This window comes from Poecilia latipinna, unplaced genomic scaffold (assembly GCF_001443285.1).
Source record: "Poecilia latipinna isolate Pla-1442-1.1 unplaced genomic scaffold, P_latipinna-1.0 Scaffold821, whole genome shotgun sequence".
Taxonomy (NCBI): domain Eukaryota; kingdom Metazoa; phylum Chordata; class Actinopteri; order Cyprinodontiformes; family Poeciliidae; genus Poecilia; species Poecilia latipinna.
Genome location: NW_015113437.1, coordinates 139,927 through 165,314, shown reverse-complemented (window position 1 = coordinate 165,314; position 25,388 = coordinate 139,927). Strand labels below are relative to the sequence as shown.

At 39.3% G+C, this 25,388-nt stretch overlaps 1 protein-coding gene across 3 annotated transcripts in view; it reads left to right on the top strand.

Moving 5' to 3' along the window:
- adck1 (aarF domain containing kinase 1) overlaps positions 1-25,388 on the top strand; it is a 47,143-nt gene that overhangs the window by 16,939 nt on the left and 4,816 nt on the right. For all 3 annotated transcript variants that reach the window (XM_015047348.1, XM_015047346.1, XM_015047347.1), the window contains exons 4-10: positions 5,820-6,023; positions 12,366-12,524; positions 13,520-13,678; positions 14,786-14,902; positions 16,001-16,150; positions 17,510-17,707; positions 24,790-24,983. In XM_015047348.1, the coding sequence (XP_014902834.1) occupies positions 5,820-6,023; positions 12,366-12,524; positions 13,520-13,678; positions 14,786-14,902; positions 16,001-16,150; positions 17,510-17,707; positions 24,790-24,983 (1,181 nt within the window). The remainder of the gene's footprint in view (positions 1-5,819; positions 6,024-12,365; positions 12,525-13,519; positions 13,679-14,785; positions 14,903-16,000; positions 16,151-17,509; positions 17,708-24,789; positions 24,984-25,388) is intronic.

Below are 25,388 nucleotides of genomic sequence, written 5' to 3'. Positions count from 1 at the left end.
AAATGAGGAGAAACTGAAGGAGGAGTTAAATCTCAGCCTGATGATTGGGGTTTACAGGAAATTGTTTTAAATGGGTAACAAAACAAGCTGCTGGCTGAGGTTTCGCATTTCAAAAGTTACTGAAATTCGTATGTATATGATTTGTATTCAAAATACCATTTATAAAGGAATCCAGGATGTTGCCTGCAACAAAATAAAAATATAATTCTTACTCTAACTGTAACAATAAAAGAGGATTCTTACTCTGACCCTCATGATTTAAAGCTTAAAGGTTCTGGTCATCACAGTGATTTAACTCAACAGTAAATGATCAATGATCACAGGTGAAGATTGTTTAACCTTAGTTCAGCAGTGGTGTGAAAATGTTGTTGTGATGGAGCAAATTAAGACAACGGCAATATTCTAAACATAGAACAGCCAGTAAGGAAATTATTTAGTTTGTGGAGGCAAATAAATTGAAAACATGTCAGTGCAACTTAGCAAGGGGAAACAAAATAATTGCCTTTGTCTCTTTTATTTGTTTCTGACATCACAGACATGTATTGTCTGAGAGTTGCAACCTTAACAAACTGTTCTCTGGGGAGATTTGCAGAAGCACACGCAGTTCCTGCTCACAACACATTCAACTAATCATAGCGCTCATTTCACAGACATCAAACACAGCTGGAAACAAAAGGTCACTGGACAGATACATTGCAAACGTCTGATAAAACTCTCATATTATTCTCATAAAATCTTCTATAATAAAATCAATTATAGAAGATGTCATTCTGCCCAAGAAAGACTGCAAGGCATATCTCACTAAATAAATTACATCCATGGATATTTGCACCATTTCTGAGCACACAAAATTCTGTCCTACATTTAATAAGACAAAACCTTTTCTTTTTCAGGTCAGTTGCTAATATGCTTAAACAGTTTAGGTGGCTCTCTAAACTTCTAATTATTCCCTGCCATTGTGTTAAATGGAGCCATCCACACCACTCTCAATGAGGGTATGCACCAAAATGTCATTGCTGAAGAAGACGGTTCTTCACAGAGTTCCAAGCAAATTAATAGAAAATTGAGTGGAAGGCAGAAGTGCGGTAGGAAAAGATGCACCAACCACGGGGACAACCACAGCCTTGAGAGGATTGTCTAGTAAAATCCATTCCAGACGAGAGACCGCACACAGACAAGATCTTGACATCTGCTACAAATGTGGCATTCCCCTTATCAAGCTTCTCCTGCACCAGAGTCGGTGTCAGAGGTGTCTTACCTGTGATGAGGAGAAAGGAAGTAGACTGTTGTGCAATGGTCTGGAGCCCTGCTTTCAGATGAAAGCAAATTCTGCATTTCATTTGGAAATCAAGGTTCCAGGCTCTGTAGGACTAGTGGAAAGGCATGAAATTTACATTACCTGAAGTTCAGTGTGAGGTTTCCAGTCAGTGATGCTTTGGGATGCCATGTCAACTGCTGGTGTTGGCCGACTGTGTTTTCTGAAGTCCACAGTCAATGCAGCCATCTACCAGAAAATTCTAGAGTAGACGGACTTGAACCTTGCTCACACTGCTAAAGGTGCTGGTTCAATAACCATGGTGTTCCTGTTTTTGATTGTTCATTAAACTGAACTTGAACCCCATGGAGAATCTATGGCGTATTGTCAAAAAGAAGATGAGAGACACCAGAGCCAACAAGACAGATAACCTGAAGCTATCAAAGCAGTCTAGGCTTCCATTGTACCCAAGTACTGACACAAGTCGATTGCCCTTATGCCATGGTACATTGATGCAGTAATTTATAGAAGAGGAGGCCCAACCAAGTATTGAGTGCATAGAAATGTAAACACTTTTCAGAAGCCTGATATTTGTGCTTAAAACATCAATTTTGGTTGGTCTAATGTGATATTCTAATTTTTGGCTTTTCCTTACCTGTAGCCATAATCATTAAAACTAAAAAATACAAGCGTAAAGCCTTTACCTCTGTGTGACGAAGCTCTATCCTTTGAGAGAACTTAATCTTTAACTTGCCAAGAAGGAGACTTTAAACCTTTAAAGCAAAGCTTATTTTGGTACAAAGGTATGGACCAAAATCCCTGCTAAGATGTGAGCAAGCCTGGTGAAGTGAAAAAGAAACTGCCTCAGTATTTGGTGGACCTAATAATGAGGGTTGAGAGTATAATTTAGTTCCACCAATTTCAAATATTTCTCGTGGTGAGGAAGCATTTGTACTAACCAGTAACGGTGTCTTTCTGGAGTGTATTCTGTATTTGTTGGAAGCTTGGTTGGTTTTTACTGATCCGTAGCGTCCACCGCCTCATGGCAGAGAGTCTTTCTGCCGTTCTTCCAGCACCAGGCACCACCACTCGGGCATGACGATAAAATGCAGAGCATGAAATTAACTGTGCCTGCTGTTAGAAAAATCAGCACCCTCCATCTTTCTGTGCCCTCTCGCTTCTTTGCTTCCCAGACAGTTTCCCCTGAATCCCACATCCTGGCTGTTCTCAGGATATTACGACGAGAAAGCTGCATCATAGCAACACTGCGACGGCTCAGAGACATAACAAACGGCTTTAAAAAATTTTTCGATTTGCCATGTTTCTGGCGGGCTTTGTTAGAATAAATGCATTTTTAATATCATCTGGAGCAGCAGAGCATGTGCATTAACCGCAGGAGGACTCTTTGAGAGTTGCTTTGCCTGGATAATACTTGTAGCCAAGGCCTTATTGACCGTACAGGCTTAAATCTCAGCACAAACACTGCACAGCCTCTCCCCTCCCCAGTGACAGGCGGAGAGATGAGCCCCAGTGAACTGAGTAACGAGCTAATCATGAGCATCCCAGTAATAAATAGGTCTTGTTCATAGTCCACTAATCCCAGTCATTTAGTCGTGGTGAGGCTGCAGAAATCAATTACTGCAGCTGGAGCTTGCTCTCTGCTTTCCAGCTGCACACATGTCCACCCCTCTGACTCTTGAGACAAAGAGTTGCATTCTTAACGTGTTTCCAGATTTGTTATATAGTAAATTCATGTTGTTGTATTTTTGCTCCTTACTTCTGATAATATCAGGTACCTATTTTTTCTATCTGATCTTTAATATTTAGACTAATTTGAGGTTTATTTTATCGTTAAGATGAGTTTAGATCATCAAACACATCGCTGTAGTGAGGATCTGTTTGGAACTGATTTGCCCAGTGTGTTCCGTCTCTTGACTTTACCCTTCAACACTATCAAAGTGCACAAAACAAGGAGGAGGGGGGGTGCACTCCTAGAAAACAATTTGCCATCTGTGCTTAATGGCAGCTGAAGACCATCCACCGTCAGGCTCCACAGGGAGCTGGCCTCGAGGTCCCCATGTTTGAACAGAAACGGAATAAACACACAGACAAAAAAAAAAAAATAAGATCCAGTCTTCTTTAAACTATCACTTTTTATGAATCTGCAGATGAATCAGGAGAAGAGTTAAAACTATTTTTCTTTGGCAGCTGAAGAGCTGAATCCCATGGATACTAATTAATCAAGCAGTTGCAGACTTCCTGCTCTAGAGATTTTTTGTTTATTGCTTATAATCAAAATGATGCTTTGATTTAAAGTATTTGAGGCTTTTAAAGGTACCAGTGTTTGGGGATTTCATTCTTTGTTTTTCATCCTGTGTTTTGCCTCAGCCTTGTATCCATCCCACCATCAGACTCCTGCAGCTGTTTCTTTCCTTCAAATCACCATCTGAGTGCGGAGAATGAGTGTGGAAACACTGTGAGGCATTCTGCACCAACCCGTGTCTCTCACAAATTAACCCTTGTGTCTCAATCGCTAATAGTCCGTTTTATTCGATTGCGCATGTGTTGAGGTGGTGGGCGGCGGCGGGTGCCAGCCTATCCCCAAGCAGCGTTCCCCCTCTGGCTTTCAGGGAGCTGCATCGCCATGGTGATGTCATCCTCAAGCCGAGCGCCCGCCTTCATCCAACAAAGCCGACTGATTACTGGAGGAGAGGAGAGAAGAGGAAGAGCAGCGATCGATCTGATGATCGAACCACGAGTCGACGTCACTTTGGGACTGATCAGCTTCCAGGACGCGTTTCCAGTAACAAGCTTTTAAAGTTCGCCCCTTCAAGGCTGCTGATCAGACTGACACGATGATGACATAATCTTCTGTGAACAAGTAATCATGATAACAAGCTGCAAGGTTCATACAGTTTAATTTAATCTCATCTGAATGCAACATTTTCCAGAGCTGCGGTAAAGATTTAACTGAAAGCTCTGCTCACAATATGGTTCCAGAATCAAAAGGCCTTCTGATAGAGGCCCTTATGCAGATTAATGAAGAACAAAGCCTATAGGATTTTTATTTTATTTTTTTTTTATCTTAAGTCCATTAAGTGCACTTTTTACTTTACTTTTAAATCTTGATAAATATTTGTATTTGTTTATTTGTTTTGCCATTTTTCCTGTTAAAAATATGAAGTATAAATACATGTTTAAGTCATTTTTGTTGATGGTAATAGCGGGACAGTTTGTTTATTTCTAATCTAAAACTTAACAAATTCAGTTTATTGTTTTCCCTTGATCAATTTTGCAGTTTTTACAGTTTTTGAGAGCTGACTCTAAGGACATAACAAAAAGGGAGACGCATCACAGTTTATGAAATATTGATTTAACACAAACCTGGCGTAAAATGAAAGTTTCTAACATGAAATGTGAAATCAGTCGTGTTTTATTGTAATGGGCAATAATAATATTCTACAAAGCAAAAGCAGGAGCACAGATACAAGTTAGTTAGCAATCAGTATTTAAACGATGGAGGGTCTTACCAGATTGTTGTAAAGGAAAGATGATTAAGTGATTAAGCAGGGTTTGAAACAATTATGTATTTTTCATAAAATGAAGATAAATAAGAACATTTTTCCATCCTTCAAAGTCATTGTAGGAAGTTTTCTGTTCTAATTATCATATTATATTTTAGTCGTTCAAGTTTGTTTAGTATCAAAACTGAATCATTTACTGCCAAAGTTTGCAATGAGATTTTATTCAGAATATAAAATATAAAACAAATCAAGTGTGCAATCTCTTGCAACCATAAATTCAGAATATTTTTTTTTCTTCTGAAATAAAAATAACTTTCAAAAGATGCATCTGAGATGTATTTGTATTTTTTTTAATGTCTTGAGTTAAAAACTGGTTGAAGTTTTGAATACCTCATTTGCGTCTTTTTAGAAACTTTATTCATTCCAGCCTCTATTTTTGGTGTTGAAGGAGTGGGCCGTACACCCCAGTGTGAAAAGGTGGCGCTGCTGTAGCAAAATGCATTTCTGAGCAGAAAAGGCTCATCTGGTAATCTCTGGTGACTTGTTTCTGTCATTGCGCTGTCATCATCGGCCAGATGACACTGGTGTCAAACGCTCCTGTGGGAGTCAGCTGTGTGTGCGAGTGTGTGGGGTGGGGGTTACCAGGGTTAAGGGGAGCTAATTTCACGCCTTTTTATTTGCACGGGTCTCCAGAGACAAACTCTCTATAAGCATTATCACTTCCAGCTGGTTCAAATGGGACAGACGAAACGAGACCAGCACACAGTCTCTGTGTTTGTCCCTCTTCTGTCTCGGTGTGACGATGCCTTCCAGCTCAAAGCTGGATACATTAAGAAACTATTATCATTTTCCTATTTGTGGAGGAAAATGAAATGGGAAGGTTTTAGACACCATTTTCAACCTTCTTGCTGCAGATTCTCAGATTTCATCCGATCTTGAGCCTTTCATAACTGCTTGCATCTTTTTCAGACCGATTAGAAAATATGATCATGTGCTTTGCACAATAATCTGATTTTATCCTGATACTCCATCTCCTGTAGGTGCATCGACGATCAGCAGAGCGCCTTCGAGACTTGTGTTGCGCCAACCGGGGCACCTTCATCAAAGTAGGCCAACACCTTGGTGCTTTGGACTATCTTCTGCCGGAGGAGTACACCTCCACCCTGAAGGTGCTCCACAGCAGAGCTCCTCAGAGCACCATGGAGGAGATTCAGCAGGTCATCAGAGAAGATCTTGGAAAGGAGGTACATGTGGTTTGACATTAATTGTTCCCACCTCTGCACCGCAGTCGGTTCAGTTTGGATGCAGCGCAAAGTCTGGCGTGATGTGAAGTCCTGCAGCCAATTGACATACAGACCTTTTGATGAAAGCTGTACTAATTAAACAGATTTGAATCCTGAATGATTCAACTCCTATCTGTCACCTAAAGTCTCTGCTCCGAGGGAGACACAACTATTGCAGCGTTTGATCAGAGTTGTCAGACACCTTTAACATTAGCACAATAATTTGTCACAGACAGTTTTTCAGAGCAAATGCAACATATTTGTTGAACTGTACAGCCATCCCAGTGTTTAACTTTTGTTCAATAGCATTGTATTTGCAAGGTTAGAGAAAGAAAGATGTTTTCGTGAACATTGCATCTGTACTAGTGGTGTATATTGATGTGGAGAAGATGTTGAACATTTTACGGAAATCTTGGATTTTTATGCGGCGTTCAGGAGCCTGTATGCATTGCTGTATACCAATCCAGTTTGTTATTTTATTGTAAAATACGGGAATTTTCTCATTGTGAAAGCAGCTTGGATTTACTGTTTATTGTAGAAACTACAGGTTCAAATACAAATAACAGCAGTTGAAGCAAAGTGAGATTTGCCTTAACAAAAGAGTACAAAGAGCACTTTATTCTCTGTGAAAGGAAAGTATGTCTTTGAGCTCCCAATTTTCCCTTAATGCACTTACATCTGCACTTTTTGGCACGTGAGGCTCCTTTGTGACGAGCTCTGATTTGATGTTAAATCTGCACTTGTCTGCACGTGTGCACTTTGTGGATTGTGGGAAAAGAGAGGGCAAATAAACCAGAACTGGACCAGGCTGACATTGTGTCCTTGTTTGGTTTTATAAGCTGAAAAAACTGTTACAGCTGTTGGCACAGAGTGCGATGTTTGCTCTCAAACTGGTTGTTATGACAGCCTTTTAGGGCCTGCAGGAGGCCAGGCAATTATTCTGTTATACTCAGATACACAGGTCCTCTGCTAACACACACTCCCCTCTCCTGTGTGGTAAAGAAGTGGACTTATTGTTCCCATTGTTTAGATGCATTAAATCTGCAGCCTCAGTCAAGTTGCATAAAACCATCAAGTTTGGACTGAACTTGATGGTTCAGTCCAAACCATGTATATTTCACTCAGTTATTTCAATCTTTTCCATTGGATCGGAAGGAATAGGTTCTGCAGGAAAAAAGGTCAGAAGAACACAGCTCAGCCTGCACATGTTGATCATATCTTCATTTTTTATATTTTTGTTGTTGGATCACTTTTGGTATGAACTTTCACACTGCTGGGTGTTTCAGGAGGACAACTATTCAAGTGGGTTTTGGAATAGATGAAGCAAAACACATTTCACTGCCGAAAGTGGCTACTGTTTCCATCGAAGGGCGTCAGAGTAGAATAGAAATACCCCTTATTGTAGAGTTACATGAGGGCAAAGTTACAACATAAATACTGTGCAGTTATTAAAAATAGCATTCTCATATCCAAGCAAAATATGTATTTGAGCATAAAACAACAACAGACTATTGCAGTAAGTGACGATAAAAACTGTGCAACAACCAAGATGTGCAGATACCAGAATAAATTTTATAGAAAATGAGAATATAACTGTGAAATAACTACAAATAACTTCAAATACCAGCATGTATGCAAACACTTACTGAGTAAGTTGGAAGCAGTGATGCAGTTACAGACTCTGACAGCTGCTGGGAGGAAGGATCTATGATTTATACCATTGTGCACCTATGATGCAGCAGTCTGTCATTTCAGCTTCACAAGCTGGTTTGAATTTTTACATTGACATATGTAAGAACATATATAGTTATTTTTTTTAGATTACAAAATCATCTGTGTCATTTGGAAAAAAAAAAAAAAAAAAAATTTTTTTCCAGTCTCAAAACAACGTCATGCTTGATTTTTCAGGGCAGTGCAATCTCCTAAAACAAATACTTTGAGTGAACAGGTTTAAATGGGAAAAATAAAATTTTAAAACATATTTTTGTTAAACTTGATGGCCTGGTTTATACATGTAAGTTTTATATATTTTCACTTTTATGCAGTTGTTCTCTATGGCGACTGCACTCGCATCCAGTTAAGTAAAAAACAGACTATTTGAGATTTTTATTCTTTTACAGGGCAGGAAGCAGCTCCAACTTGCAGGCTAATTATTAGTACCACTTGATTTTCAAACTGTGTTTACAGCAGTGCACCTGCAGCATCTCCAACATTCACAGGAACTTTTGTAAAGCCTTTAGAGGGGGGGGGGGCACAAATTATAAGTTTTATCTTATATTTTATATCTGTACAGTTATTCAGAGTCGTCCTCTAATGTACAACCAATACATAATATTTTTCTCAGGCGTTTTACAAAAGGTGCTCATTGGGTTTGATTTCTCCTGCTTTCTGCGTGGGGCGTCATTATCCCTGAAAAGGCAATGATACAACTCTTGTATGTGGAAAGCAGGGGGAATGGGATGAATCAGCCCTCCTCCCTCCTGAAGTGGCTGGGAAAGAAGCGACGCTGATGAGCTGTACCAGGCGGCTCCGGAGCTAAAGCGGCCGCCGCTCCAGCATCATTTCCGTTTCACCGCGCATGCTTCTTTTTTACAACAGGGCCTTTTTGTCATGTAGAAGGATTGAGTGGAGCGTAGAGCTGCCGTGCTGTTTCCAGCACCGTTTGTGGCGACATATGCATTCCCACTGTGCGCAGATCTGGCTGCAGCGAATCTGCTGAAAAGCCCGCTCTGCACAATATGTCGTTTTACCAAACTGAGTCCAGGACGAATGTCACACTTAGCTGGTACTAAAGGCGTGACTCGGGAGAACATGATGGCAACATGGCTGTTCAGGTTGGGCAGTGTGGGTGTGGGGACATCTGTGGACGTGGCTCTTTCAGGAAGTGGAATGTCGTTCTCAAGCTGATAAAATCCCAAATGAGCCAAAGAATTTAAACAAAAAAAAAAAATGAGGGGGCGGATTATTGTGGAGGCACACTGGTTGTGCTGGAAAACCCTGTTTTGCTATCAGTGTTTATAATTGTTTATGTGGTGTTATTTGGATGAGATCGACAAATCAAAGCATTAAGCAAAAAAGCATGATGTATCACAGAGCTGTATTGTAAAACTCAATGCGTTGAGTTGGTGCCAAATCAGGACAAATGAAATCATAGAAAAACAATCCAGTTCACATATACCATCCAGTAATTCAGATCTATCCAGTTAATTCCAATTCAACCTAAATGTAAACTCAAATGTAGATTTAGTAACATGCTGCCCAATTTAATACAGAACGATTCAGAACAGTCTGATTGAACTGATTAATTGCCCATTCTAAACAAGTTCAAGCAGTTTTCTCTGTTACTTCCCAACAATCCATCTTCGCCACTGTTGATGTAAATAAAAGAGAAGGAAGACAAGCTAAGGGCAGTGGATAATAGTCCAGGAAAAAGCCACAGCTATACACAGAAGCCCTGGGCCAGGTATGTGTGTGGTGAAAAGAAAAGCTGAGAACAAAAACAACTTATTACAGCAGTAGATATGTCAGTCACTTTCTTTAAGAAAGTGTAACCGGCCACTAAACTTCTATCTGTGATCCTATCCAAGACAGAAGCAAAGCTAACCCCAGAACTGATCTCAGATTATTTTTAGACGCTGTAGTATGGGTGGATAGATAGAGAAAATGTTTAGTCTAAAACATATTACCAACAGATACTTCTAATTAAAGAAAGGTATGGTAGTCTTAATGAATCCTTGCAGGGTAAGCACAGAGAGGAGACATACAGTATTGTTTAAGTAGAAAAGTTCTGCACTAAGCAAATATAGCTGATAGATGAAATGATATTTGGACTAAAGTGATCTTTATTAATCGGGTCACCAAAATTTTTTTTTTTTTTTTTTTTTTTTAATGACAAGCACCTGCAATGGTCAGAAAAGGGTCCTCTTTTGAAGAGGATTGCCAGGTTTTCTTCCCCCTGTGGGAGCAAGAAGATGGAGGCTGCAGATGGAAGACGCCAACATTGTGATGAGTTCAGTGACTGATGAAATGTGGTGGAAAGTAAAGCATCCAGGCTTCTGACTCCAGGGGGATAAACTCTGGTTCAGTACGGATGGATGCCGATCACTTTGGAAGTGGAAACAATAATAACTATTTGGAGAAATAAGTGTGGTTATACTTTTTGTAGTATTTGGCTGTTTTTTTCTATATATATCCAGTGCAGGCCAAGAAAGGGATGTGTGTATATATTTTTTTCATATGGCTTTGAGGTTTGCATTAAGATCCCTTGAAAGGGCCGTTAGTTTTCCAACTTCTGCAAAGCAATCTCTCTTTCCTGCTTCTTTCTTTTCCTTCTCTCCACTCTGTAATGATTTATGTATTTTCAGCCAGCTGGGTCTGTGGCTCACTGCCAGCAGCCAAACTGGCCACCTTTCCTCTGTGACACAGACACCGATGTGTTTCCATCCAACTGCAGGGCCTCGGGGGCCATTTTATTTGTGCCATAACTCATTTCAGGGAACGTATGTCACTGAGGGTCTGCCCTGTGGGAGCAGCGCCCAATCGCATGCATTACCATGTTTATTAACTCCACAGCCGAATTGAACATGAGCAGTGACTGCATGGCAGAGAGCTCCAAACATTCATAATATTCCCTCCTCTTAGGTCACGTTGATCCGAGTTCCTTTTTGGATCTTGTTGGGATTTCTGAGCTCAGGCTGCTGCTTAAATTGATGGTCTCATCTGAGAAATTACACGTTTCCTTAACCCATGAAAGTACTTTTGGCATGTCAGATCCCACTGGATTGTTGTTGTCGTCCTGTGTAGACACTGGTGGGTGCAGACAATTTCATTCCATTTAGCATATTTGCATAATGAATAGCTCAGCTGAGGCCGCACAGCAGCTCATGCTGGATGTATAATTTAATATCTGGTGGCATCTTCTGCAGGGCTCATGTTCTGCCTGCACCTGATGGGCCAACATCATGTTCAAATTAGCCTCTTTTCACGATGCACAAACAGCAGGGGAGTGTTTCTCCACTTACGGACTGGTTTGAGATGGGGACAATAAAATAGATGGCTGTTCTAAGAATACAACACAGGTTGCTGGAGGAGATGGAGAGGAATGAGACCTGAATGAATAACCTTGTATGTCGCATAACGGTTAATTTGATGGCTTCTGGAGTTGTAACTATTCCTGGTGTTTAAAAAAAAAAAAAAGGTACTAATTATTTTCTTTTTTCCTACATACTCAAGTAATGGGGAAAATAATTATTTTTGTTAACATAGAAATCACAATTATGTAAGAAATGGTTTGAGTTTGGGAATTTATTGGTTTGGAGAACAGTGATTTGCTTTGACACATTCAGCTCTGACTCTTCTCTTAAAATAACTAACAATGCATTTTATGCGTTTTTTTGTGACTTCACTGATTCTGTCAAAGGTAGAAGCTAATGATGGCCCTGCAAGCTAATTCTGAAAAAGCAAAAAACATGAGGATTCAGAGTTCCTCCAGTTCAAACCTAGGAGAAGATAATCTGCTGCTTAGAATTTGAAATGCTGTTTCAAAGCTCAAGTGTTTGTCTAAATATGTCTTCAGGATGCATTTCACTCTTAACGTTGTTGTGTATAACAACAGTGTCAGTAAGGAGCTGCTGCAGCGCTGAGGGAAAAGTATTTTCCCGAGGCTGTATGTTGCTTTTTGCCTTTGTTAACTGAACAGATTTGTCTCCGTGAAGCAGGGCAGCCTCAGGGCGATTCTTAGATTCCCAAGTACACAATAAGTCGTTTCTAATAACTGAAGGTCCCTCGGGAAGTCTGTTTAACCTTCAAACCCACACACTAATTACTCTGTGTGTTCTGGGAGTCCACGGAGAGCAGTGGCAGCTAATGAGGGACCACCTATGCTCTGAGGACAAACTGGGGGCTGAATGCTGTGATAGAGACGTGCTGGTGGGCTGAGGAGATCAGGCTGCAGGCTTGGATCTGTGCACTCATGGTTCCCTCTCTGGATATTCATATGGTTGATGTTTTTTTATCAAAAGAAGTGTTGCAACATGAAATACACCTGTTTGTAACCATTAACTATATCAGTAGAAAACAAAGGGATGGATGGGACACATTGTTATCGTGGTATATACAAGACACGCGTAGTTAATCTTGTTTTATGCCCGTCACCCAGTTGTAAATACACAAGGAGAAAAATCTAAGGTGCATAAGTTAGCAATGTAAATTTGATTTTTACCTGCATTTGTAGCTTTTTACATCTGACATATGACCAGACGATGAGTTGCAGTTTTCTCCCTCTCTTTGTCTGTTCTCCCGCAGCTGTCTGAGTTATTCGTTTCATTCGAGGAGAATCCTCAGGGCGCCGCCTCTTTAGCACAGGTCCACAAAGCTGTCCTGCACGATGGGAGGACGGTAGCTGTCAAGGTCCAGCACCCCAAAGTCCAACGACAAAGCTCCAAGGATATAATGGTGATTGAGGTGAGTCTGAGTTGGTGGGATTTTCTGTTTGGTCACTATTTGAACCGTAGAGCCATACATCCTCTATCTGTATCAGCTCCATCATGTCTAGGTTCTTATTATAAAGGGTTGGAATCAATGGAGGCTCAAGTCCATATCAACACAGGACCACAACGGGTAAAATAGTCATCCATCACATGTACACACACACGCATACGCACACACACACACACACACACACCTATGGGCAATGTAGAGTTGCATGCAAGTTTATGGACTGTGGGAAGAAGATGGGGAACCTGGACAAGACCAAACTATGCATTGTGTGACCACACCAACTTCAGACTGTAGTAAATGTACAGAGCAGTGATAGGTGTGTTTCTTCCTGCTGGTTGATTATCCTCAGACTTTTTCTGTGATGTCCCAGTTTGAAATACTCCAGTTTTTAACCTTAAGTTATACAACAGGGGTCATTTTAATTTTGCTTGAAGACACAACATTCTAACCCAGCCACTTGGGAACCATGTCACAGTGTTTTATGCTGTTTATTCTGAAAAAATAATAGTAAAATCAACTGACCTGTGTGAAAATATTTAACTGAACATTTAATGTTTTCAAAGCTCCTTTTAGGAACTCAGACTAGGGAAATTAGAATATTTTAGTGTTTATATTCTAAGATACAAAAAAGCACAACTACAACTCCCAAAGCTGGTGTTTTGTTAAACAATGCAGTTTGAAAGAAGCAGATATGCTCCCTTTGCTTCGTGTGGTGCTGATGCTTTCCAGGATACAACTAATAAAAATCCAGGGATTTTAACAAACTTCCTCTTAGAATAGATTTGACTTTAGTTTCAGACTGTAATCAAAGATGTGGCTGCCACATCTCTGCCTACAGAGATGTGGCTCTGTACAAAAGCTACATTATGTAGCTTTGTGTCGTCTACATAAATGGTCAACATTTCTAAAAACCACATTTTTGATGTAAAAGGTTTCTGTGTCTTTGTTTTACATTGAAGGTGCTGGTGAAGGCAGTGAACTGGCTCTTTCCGGACTTTACCTTCATGTGGTTGGTGGAGGAAGCCAAGAAGAACATGCCGCTGGAGCTGGACTTCCTAAACGAGGGTCACAATGCTGAAAAGGTGGCCAAAATGCTGTCCCACTTCCCTTTTCTCAAGGTACACACATTTTAATATTATTTACCTCCATAGCTTGTTTTACAACCTGAATTTAGTAAACCTAGAGCACACTTCTTTTATTCCACTGCTGTCTGTCTCTAATTAAAGTTGCTCCTTTCTGTCGTTAATAGAGGTCAGAGTCTTCCTTTGTGTCAGAGATCTTTCTTTGTGTTGCCCGTCAGCTCCTCTACGTTCAAGCAAAGCTGCATTTGAAGAATCATATTTCCATTACTAGATAGAGTTGGACTTCATGTCATTACCGTTTAATTTCCTGTGTCCTTTTTCTTTTAATATGTTGGTTTGAGAATTTTTATTAGCTTTCTGAATGTGAATGAAGTTCTTCATGCCCTGCTGGGTTTTTGTGTTTTTATTTTTTGTTGTCATTATTCAAAATATTAAAACATCTATTTTTGGCCAGTTAGTGATTCTTATTCTGCAGGTTTCAATTGTGTGACTTGGCCTTTGATAAAGACATTACCCTTGAAGAATGAAATGTAATTGTGTGCGTCTGTCTATAAATAAGACTGAAATAACTGTTGAAAGGAATCTGTAATTATTGAGCAAGTTTTATTTCAAGTTGCAACAAATTCCAGAACAGTTTGTTCAGTGAGAGAGGTTTCATACATTGTAATGTTCCCAGACCTTCTGCTCGCACTGAGGGATTCTGATATGGATAATATTAAGCTATGGAGAGTTTGTGGAGGATTCCTCCTGCAAACATGTCTTAAGGTTTCTAAAATAACAAGGCTGTCATCATCCCATTTATGATTTAGGACAGTTTCTGCATTTTTCTAAATTCTAGACAAGTCAATCCTATACTGTCTTCTTAGGATGTATTCACACATCACTGATGGTTTGGTTTCCTCCTTTGGTCCAGACGTTTTGTGCAGGTGTGAATACAGTCGAGCGAACCATGGTGTGAATTCAAAATTACACCCATAATCAGTCGAACGTTTGCCATTTATGTAGAATATGGCTTTCCACCGTCTGGAAAGTTTTTCATGGACATCGCTGGAAAACATGCATTAATGAAAGCAATGTCTGACTTTTCTGCTGTCAAAGAAGTGCATCATCACATCTCATTTCCCATGTTTTGCTTTTTTTTAGGTTCCCATGATTTATTGGGATTTGTCCACAAAGAGAATCCTGACAATGGAGTTTTTAGAAGGAGGACAAGTCAACGACAGAGAATACATGAAGAAACATTACATCAACGTCAATGAGGTCCTGATTCTGTGGATAATAGTGAAAAGTCAGAATATGGAAGTATTTTCATAATTGTAACTTTAGACACCATCAAACACGTGCTTGAAGCAAAACCCAGAATTGGTCATTTCTTTTTTTTTTTTTTTTTTTTATAAAAAAGCAGCAGGTTTGAGCCAGAAAACTACGGTTGCAGTCTTACTGTCTAATTTGGCTTCATAGGCAATTAAGGTTTTATAGACTTAACTCAACCAATTAAAAATTTCACTCGTCAAGTTTACAAGTCTGCTTGATTTTAAAAGTTTTCTCCTACTTGTGGAACAATGGCACAACTATTTCCTATAAAGTATTTTGAAGGAAACAATAGTGTTTGCTGAAGCAGTTTTCATTTGTTTTGTTTTGTTTTTATTTGGCAAAGACTCATGACTTTTTCTGTCTTGATCTTATGTGGGTACTTTGGACCCTTATCTGAGGTTCATTATTTACCCCTCTGAGAATTCAAAGAAAGTTGAATTTCTCATAATTTGTCCAACTGGTTTATGTGAGTGTACAGAATGTGTACATGGAAAGAAGGATGGGTGGATTATGAATGGATGGATGATAAATAATTAACACTGGAAGATGCCTCAGTGGAAAAATACCTGATTACTTGGATGCATCCATCAATGCATTGATATGAACTGTTGGACTGATGAATGCATAATGGATGTCTGAATAGATTAATCGATTTTTAGTGGATGGATATTTGATATGATGAATAAATGAATGACTGAGCTGTTTGACAATTTGTTGATGAATACCTTAATGGTTGAAGGACAGGAGCTTTTTGTGTAGGAAAATCCAAAATCCAAAGAAAACATGTACCATCCAATAAACAGAAGTTATAAAGGACATATACATAATGGGTAATAAAGAGAATACTTCACTGATGCTTCTTGGATGGATTGCATTGTTAGGTTGCATGTTGGTGTCTGTGTATGTGGAGTCATATGATTTATGAAGAACCAAATGGAATTTCTACTGAAGTTTCCTGCTCGATTTGATCAGATAGAGGCAATCCTTTGTTGTTGTTTTTTTTCCTCTTAATTTTTCACATTCCTCCTTCATGGTTTCCATCAGATCTCAGAAAACCTGGGTAAGATGTACAGCGAAATGATCTTCGTCCACGGCTTCGTCCACTGCGATCCCCACCCAGGAAACGTTTTGGTCCGCAAGTGTCCCCGGAGCCAAAAGACGGAGATCGTTCTGCTCGATCACGGCCTGTATCAGGTAGGAAATCTGCAGGCTGCCTGCACACAAACAAAACACCGTTTGCTGTAATATTGCAACCCATTTTTCATGCTGCCGACCGAGGCTTTGGCTAAATTGGTGGAGCAGCAAACACGCAAACACGGGGATGACGCACACTCTCAGAGACAGACACACTTTTATTAGAGTACAGCAGGATAAAAGCTTTTTGATAAACAACTCATTTGATGTTGTTCTTAGCAGAGTGCCGTGTGCTGGGTTTGAATGCACTGCAGCCTAATCACACAGGGGCGCACACACGCGCTCCTGTCGACACACACACACACACACACACGCATACACATGCACACACAGACACTGTTGCGCCTACAAACACCCACAGGCTGATGCACAGAGCTCTGACATGACTTTGTTTGCTGCTTGTTGCCATATTCATGGGAGACTTTAATCATACATATGCAACTACATCATCTGGAATAAAATGTGCCACACACACACTCTTATGCAAACCAGACACATGCACACACATGAACGCACTTGCTTGCCTTGGACCATAATGGGTCCAATTTATTCCTAATGACTTGTGATTTTAGATGTCATTTTGGAATAGAATATTAATCCAGCGTTCTCACACAAACACACACACGCACACACGCACGCACACAGAAGAAAAAAAGAAACATGGCATTTTCACTGTCATAATCAGTAGGGTAAAGCTTGATGTATGTCTTTTTGCTGGTATAGATTGAGAGACTTGAATTTGTTAAAAATTTAGCCGGATCTTTCTGCATAAACAAACATTATTTAGTTTAACATGTTGCATAAATAATCAGAAAGTTCCAGAAAACAGCCCAGAATTGTACACAGGGCCTGTTTCCTTCAGTTGCTCTTTTTCTGGTTGGGAATTAAAGATGAGAAAAATCTCACCTGGTTTTCGGTGTGAGACATCAACCCCAAGCTTTGCCCAATCAGCAGACGGTATCAATAACTGTCGATAAGTAAAAATCCCGACAAAAGATTTACCTGAATTATGCGACACCTTGTTCAATCCTGGTCCATTTTTCATGACCACTGGTTGGGCAGAACTATGGATGTACCAGTAAATCCAGAGTTTGACCTTTCTGATCTGCACCAGGACAGACCAGACCAGACCAAAGCCCTTAACACCGCAGATGAAGCAATGCCTGTGGCAGAGAGTCAAGAAATGTGACATGAGACTCCACAGCTTGTTGTGATTTCATATGAAAAGGATAACCTGCCATGTGCTAGCATCAGACCTGAAGACTAAAAGCATCTCTTATTTCAGGTTGACCTTGATTTGTTAAGCAGAAATAAATAACATAAACATTAACACAGCTTTGTACTAACGATCTGTTTCAGGTTTTGCAGCCAGATTTCAGGATGGACTACTGTCGACTGTGGATGTCTCTCATTAAAGGCGATTTGTCCGGAGTGGAGCGTTACAGCCGCAGACTGGGAGCTGGAGATCTCTACCCCCTCTTTGCTTGTGTGCTTACTGCTCGCTCCTGGAATGCCGTCACTTCTGGAATCAGTTCTGTTCCTGTGACACAAGCAGAGGTATGGCATCCTGCTGTTCACTCATACAGATACATGTAATGTCAAGTAAAATATTTGCCCCCCTTGGTTTTTTATTAATTTCAGGTCACCGAGGAAATTTAAATATAACACAAATATACCGTGAGTAAATACAAAAATTAGTTTTCAAATGCCATTTTCAGGGATAATGGAGAAAAATCAAATCCAAAGCAATTTTGAGGTTTGGTTCTTGTTTTTAAACGGTGCAGCTTTGCTTGCATGGGTTTTAATAGTAATAAAGTGATTGTTGTTAATAGGATTGTTTTGCTGTTTTTATGCCTGTGCACACACACGCACAGAAGCCAACAGAGAAGTAGAGACAGACAAGCTTGAGACAGCACCAGTGTGAGTTGAGAAAGCTAGCAGGAATCTCTGTAAAAAGTGAGGCGTGGGGAGAAGCCATCTTTGGTTTCTGCATCATTACGGAGATTGTGGCCAAACCTGGTTGACATAACAAGTAATATATTTCAAACTCATAGGAATAAATGTCATATTAGTTTGGCAGGTTTTGTGATTTGTTTGAACATTGTTTTTCCATGGTGAAATATGCATAAACTATACATCTGAAGTGATTTTTATTTTTATTTTTAAGTAGCTTACACTTATTGTAAATTGGATTTTATTTATATTTTTCTGACCCACATGTGGCTGAAATTATATCATACTTAGTCTCAAATACATACCTACATTCACCTCAATATTTTTTTGAAATGCTGCTGAAGGTCTGATAGTGTATAGTTTTTTTTTTTTGTTTTTTTTTTTTACTAGAAATGATTACGGTCTATTAACTTCTGGATAATAATCATGATTGACTACAGCTGGTGGATTATCTTCTATATATTACAAATGGTGGTTTAAACAGTTGGAGATCCAAATTACATTTGTTCAAAAGACTGAGCAGAAGGAAATTGCCCAGAAAAAAAGGAATATAAAAAGCAACACTGAGCTAGTTTAAAATCAACATGGACTAAGAGAGGAGCGTAAAAATTAATACTTTAGCCCGTAAAGCTCCAGCAGGAAGGTTGGGATACATTTCACTCATTGTTCTGATCCTCCGCTACCTGCAGTTGTACAGTTTGAGCTTCCATAATCACAGCTCCTCCCTGTTGGCAGCTTATTTCCACACACAGTCATTTAGGGGTGGTTTAACCCTCTAACAGGGGGGATTTGGTGCTGAAAGCTGTGGATTCAGAGTGACTTAATTGTCACAAAGTTTTTTTTTTGTTTTTGTTTTTTTTTTTCTTAAGATGAGTTTCAGACTCCATCCTGGACCAGGTCTCATCAAACCCTCAGGTGTTCTACAACACCATCTGTCCTCAAGAGAGGTTATTTATATCTCTCTTATGCAATGCGTTGAAGCTGGCAGAAGTACGGCACAACGGTCTGCTACAGTGTGCCACCCCCTCACACATGGTGGGGCCATAACATAAATAACTCTGAGGGGAAAAAGGAAATCTTTGTGCTTATTAACCAGATATGTAGCATTGGTGAGGCGTAAAAGCAAAAATAATGATTTAAACTTTTCCTAGACTTGTTCATCATGACAGGAAACACAATTTATCATGAGCAAACAAGGGATTTTACCTTTCTGAAGTAATGCTCAGTTATTTTTTTATGTACCTGTAGATTATGTAAACTTCAAGATGGTCACTGGGTCACATTTGAACCTCACACCATCCCACTTTTAGGCATCAGTAATACAAAAACAAAATCTAAAAAAAAAAGAATCTTTTTTTTTTTTTATGTCTTGCTAGTATTTGCCAGATTTTTAATGTGGACATCATTGTTTAAAATCCTATTTATGCTTCTTTTTACACACCTAAATACATGTCTACTCATTTCTGACATTGTCAAGTGTCGGCCTTCATGCTTTCAATAATAAAAGTCCTCGAAGATAAGGGGAAAAAAAATTATAAGAATAAATCATAAAGTAAATGGAAAGTATGTGTAGAAGAATGATTTCTAATAGTATTTATTTTTACCTTAAATTCAGTTTTTTTCCTGAACCATTTTAGCTCTGTAATATCCGCGTTGAACCAGTTGATTTACTGTTTTTGATGTGCAGGAACTTTTATTTGTTTTCCCCACATATTATCTGTTGTGCCTGCATCTGCATCCCTTTTGTCTCATGCCAGTCTGAAACATGTTGCTCACCTGCTGCTTTTTACTCTATGGTGTTACTCTGACACCATATTTATTCTAGATTTTAAATGTGAAGACGTTGCCCTGTTCACATCCACTCACTTGCATTGTCTCGTTTTTGGTTCCCTTCAATTTTTACAGTCCTTTCCTCTTCCGTTTTTTTTTTTTTTTCTCTCCCAAAGCTCTCTTGTTCATGGATCATTTTGACGCTCTGCTCCTAACAGCCGATGATGCATTCCATTAGTGTTAATGCAATCACGTGCACGCAGCCAGTGTTGAGTGCTTTTAGAGCTGTGGCTTTTTGCTGCCTTTTCTTTCACAGGCAGGAATATTTTAGCTCCTTAATGAATGTGTCTCTACCAAACGCAGCCAAAACAAAACTGTTGGAACGAGCCACGCATATTCTGCTGCGTCTTTTATTGTGCCGCTTTTCCTGGGCGTGTGGAGCAGTTCAGTGTCAATACTTTGGTCACATTTTTCTATTTTCTAATCCATGCAGTAATTCATCCATATGCTTTTTTTTAATTAGATTTAAAGCAACGTGGCTCTTAATTTAAAGTATTTTTCATCTTGAGAAATGGTGGAGTTTTGTGGCGCAGAGGCTGAACTGTGTGTGAATATTAGTCTGACTGCAGTTTATTGTTATTGTGCTGATGGGATTATGATGTTTGTGACAAGACTGAATCATCATAAACCGCTTTGCAATTTGTGACAGAAAAAAAAAAAGGCTGTTTCTCCGAGTTACAAATTGTTTTTTTATGTAGATTTGAGTTTATAAAAAAAAATAAAAAAAAATAATCCTAATACATTTTGCATAAGCAGGTTTACTCCTTCATGTAAATAACTGACTTTTGGATTTGTTTTCAAGTTATCAAGATATAGCAAATATCTGCATGACTTTTTTTAATGTTCATCCATATATACATACATTCTACTCTCTCTATCCAGTTGCACTCAGACTTCCAACATTCAAGGTATCTTCACGAAGCATAGTAAAGTACATATTCATAAGTATTCTTCCACTCAACAAAACATGAAGATGGGTTGGACAATGTTCCTCTGTTTGTGTATTTATTGGAAATGATTTAAGAGATTAGTGATGCATCTTAGATATGACAACAGGCTTTTTTTTTGGCCTAATCAAGGAAATAAACTAAAGCTTCTATTTAAATGAACCAGTTGTTTGCAGGCGCTGTGAACTTTTTTATTTTAGTTGAGGATCTGGTGAGTCTTTATTGTGACCTGAGAAGATGAGAAATGGAATCGTTGTGTATTACATCATTCTAGACACCAGAATGTAAATTAATTTGTCTTCCAGCACCCCTTTTTACTGCATTAGCTGCATTTTACCTTCCTAGTTATTAAAAACAATGCTTTAATAAAAGCAAGCAACACAGTCCTGATCGTCTTTTTCTGCCCGCATGTCTGAGTATTATATCCAACTGTCTGCTTTCTGACTCTGAATATGCTGTAGAAAAAGAAAAATCACCAGCCTGATCCCCTCCCTTTCCCAAATGAATTTCCTTTGCCTTTTGCACAGCCCATTATTGCGCCACTCGCAATACAATATGTCCTTATTGAAGCATTCAGATGCAAATGAGAGCGCCGTCACCTTCTCTGTGTCCTGCTGGCAGCTGTGAGGCCGGCCTCCCAGCCTCCGATAATTGCTACTAATTGTTATTCCCAAGGCAGGACTTAGCGGAGCACTCCTGAAGACCCTGTTATTTGGGCTGGAGGGGGGCGAGGCGCGGGTTTGTGTTGAATGTCGATGTCTTCAGCTTGGTAATTCTGGGTTTAGATTGTCATGTAAGTAGAGGAAATGAAGAGGTGACGGTTGAGACAGTAAAGGGGATGGGTCACAGTTCTTCAAGGAAAACGAGTCGGAGAGGGATTCATTGTTAAAGCTGAATACTTTAAAGAAACCTGCAACCACAGAGTCCGGATAGTTTAAGAAAGATCAATAGTCACTAGTAAGAGGACTCTGAAGATACTGCGTCTGAGATACTGGCACCTGATATACATGCCAGTTATTTAAAATATTTAAGGACTTTTTTTTTGTATTTAATGGTCCTTCAGCTCAACGCATGTATTTTGCATATTTTGAGGCAGAATAAAAATGGATTTTAGATAACCAGACCAAAAGGTTGGAATGATAAACCCACAGGAGAACACCTTCAGTGTACATCTGTCCATTTGTTTCTACACTATGACAGTGTGAAGTTAATATACTTACATTTCTTTATCTAATCTTGATTAAAAATCAAGCTGATCTGAATGCAAGTCTATTTTCTAGAGAAACTGCATCCATTCTACAGCTATAAAAAAAATGTTGTGCAGCAAATCCAGCTTAAAATTTGAAAACTATCTCGAAAATAAACCTAAAACCTTATCGGATTTGCCTCTGATTCTGTACAGAACAGATTATTTTAATGTATGTGTCATAGACACTTGGATCAAGTCAACCGCAGATCATAAATCACTCATGATGCTGTCTCTAGTTATTGTTACACGTCACAGTTATTATTATTTTTTTTTTTTTTCAGTATTTATTCACCTTGTTCTGTTGGGTGGGTTATATTTTGTAAAACCCCGTTTAAACACCCAACCTTCCATCTAAAAATGTTCCTGTGAAGCAGAGTGGCACTGCCAGGAGCAAAGTTTTATGTGGTTTTACTTTGGTTTGACCGCTTGTGTTGCGTAGAATTTAACTTAAGTCGTTTGGACAAATAAACTGGGCAGGTTTTAGGGGAAATGAGCGAGGCGTTCTGTGTTTTTTTTACTCTAAAGGTAACGAGTGACATAATTATGTGAGGAAACATGCTTAATGTCATGATGATAACACATCCTGTTTAACATTACTCTGCCGAGCCGCTCATGCTCTGTTATATGTGTGCAGGATATTATGGTTGTGCATGTTTGCTGCACGGAGGTTGTCACTTCTCAGCACTTCCTGTGGGCATCAGAGACAGACGCAGGGTTTATCCATGTCATATTGTTGACTGGCTGTCCGTCTCCCTCTGTGCGTCTCAAATCTCTCTTTATCTAGTCCGACAGCTCTGACAATCATGATGTTACACTTATGCTTACACAGATCTGGACCCTGAAGTGTATTTGCTGCAAGAAATGAAAATACAGTGGATACAAGTAAGTGAAGGTGGCAATTGATCTGACGAAGTTTGTCACTTTTAAAAGTTTAGATTAAGAGTTCTGTGTCGAACTGTTCTGAAAATAACGCTATTTTTTTTTTGTTTTTCATTTTAAAAAACTCATGGTAATTCCAGTGGTTTCATAATGTAGTACACACTCAAGAATTATTGTTTGGATTGGTATCGAAAGGAGAATTTACTCAACACTGCTTGTTGTGATTGTTAGGGTGATGTAAACAATTTCTCATAAGACGAGACAAAATCAAAGATTTTCTAAATGTAGTTGTTTGATTTTGTTTAGTTTAGAAATGTAGAAATATTTAAAATAATTTGTAATCCGCAAATCTTTAAAAAAATAAAAAGCAAAAAAAACATGGAAGATTCAGTGGAAACAGTTTGTTCTTAGTGTCTGTGTTGGACTGGCGATCTGTCTGAGGTGTACCCCGCCTTTCACCCAATGGCTGCTGGAGATGGGAACCATGTCCTCCGTGACCATGAAAACACCATGGGTGGATGTTTCCGCCATTCAAGAAACCGTTGGTGTTTCAGATCACAGCACACCCAGAGCTTCACTGCTAATATCCGTCTGTTCAAATGATCTTCTGTTCTGCTAACTAATTCATTCATTCCACATGGTTGCAGCAATGAATTACGACAAGTCTATTTGGAAAACAAATTGAGTCATTTTTAAATTACAGTATTTAAATTTGTAAACTGTAGTGAATATTAGAAGATTTGAGAATTGGTGACTAAAATTCACAGACTAACTCCGTCTCTAAAAGACATTATTTATTACCAAAGAATAAATGTCAGACATTCAGGAAATACTTTACAAAGAGGAAAAAGTAAGGGTTGAAGCACACCTAAAGGTCAGAACTATCAGTTTTTTTTTTTTTTTTTTTTTTTTTCAAACACATTGAACACGGCTGAAAATTGTCTTTTTGTTTTATGCTTCTTTTATGCTAAGTTTTACCTAAATAACAGGATGCTCACACAGAAACTTACTGGTGCAAATGTTTTCTTCATCTTCGGCGATTGGCTGTAGAAAATAACTGGACTGCGTCTCCTCATTGCAGTTTAAGTGTGTGCAGATACAGGTTAATAAAACGCATCAAATAAACTCAGTTCTTTGTGCTTAGAATTAGAATTGTCTGTTTAACTTTCAATCAGCTCCTAATTTCACAGCAGTTGAGCTTCTTGTTGAAACGTCACGTCCTGGTGCAGATTGTTCATGTCCTGGTTTTCCTCTCTGCCTAAAGACTGCTGAGTGTCTAAAGGATTGTAAGCCTGCAGTCCACTCTCCTCCATGACTAATAGTGTAATTTAGGCCGGCTGATGTGCAGCAGGCAGAACCTTTGAAGTGGAGTAGAGGAAGACAGTGGTGCTCAAGCAGCAACATCAAAGAGAACAAATGGTTTCCATAGAGGTAAACGCTGCTTTCTTTCTTCCTGCATCTTTTATACGTCCTCTGCTCTTTTGTTCTTGTTTCCATACCCTTATCCTCCAGGTTGGATTTTTTTGTGGAAGTCTGTAGTTGCAGTCGTGTGAAAACCTTGTTTCCTTCATCTCACTGAACGCTTGATATGATGCGCTCATTGTCTGTTAATAAATGGACCAACAAATGCTACTTTTAGAACTAAAGTGTGAAAAAAAAAATACCCCATATCTCCAGTTTTGTGGCTGCATCTCAGGTCAGTCCACGGTTTGGTGCACAGCTGTTGGGTTTTAACCGATAGGCTCACCAAGAGGTGATCCGTGTTCTTCGTCTTTCTGCAGGACGTTGAAATCCGGACCAACGCCGCTCTCTACCTGCCTCAGATCAGCGACCTGCTGAACCGAGTTCCCCGACAGATGCTGTTACTGCTGAAGACCAACGACCTGCTGAGGGGCATCGAGACCACGTTACAAACCAGAGCCTCGTCATCATCCTTCATCAACATGTCCCGCTGTTGCGTACGTGCTGTTGCCAGGTGAGCTCCTTGATTCTGTTGTTTTAAACCAGAAAAAATTAGATAACTTTGACATGCAAAGTTATCAAACAAAGAAGCTTGTGGTAGACTTGTGGTAATGCATGGTACTTAGTTCTTCTGGTTGCAAACCAAGCCCAGACAGTCAGACCAGTCAGAGTTGTTTGTGCTACTTCTAAGTGGTAAATATTCATATAAAGATTAAGAAATGTCCTAGTTGTTTTACACACTGGAAATTTCACTGTAGAAAGACTCATTATGTCTTTCCATCCTGGAGTTGTTAATATAAACCTGAGTGTGTAAGTCTGGGCAAGCAATAAGGATCACCCTTTTTTTTTTTTTTTTTTTCCTTTCCTGCTTTCCCCCTTTGTTTCTTTTAGTTGGTTTTAGTAAAACCTTTATTGTGGA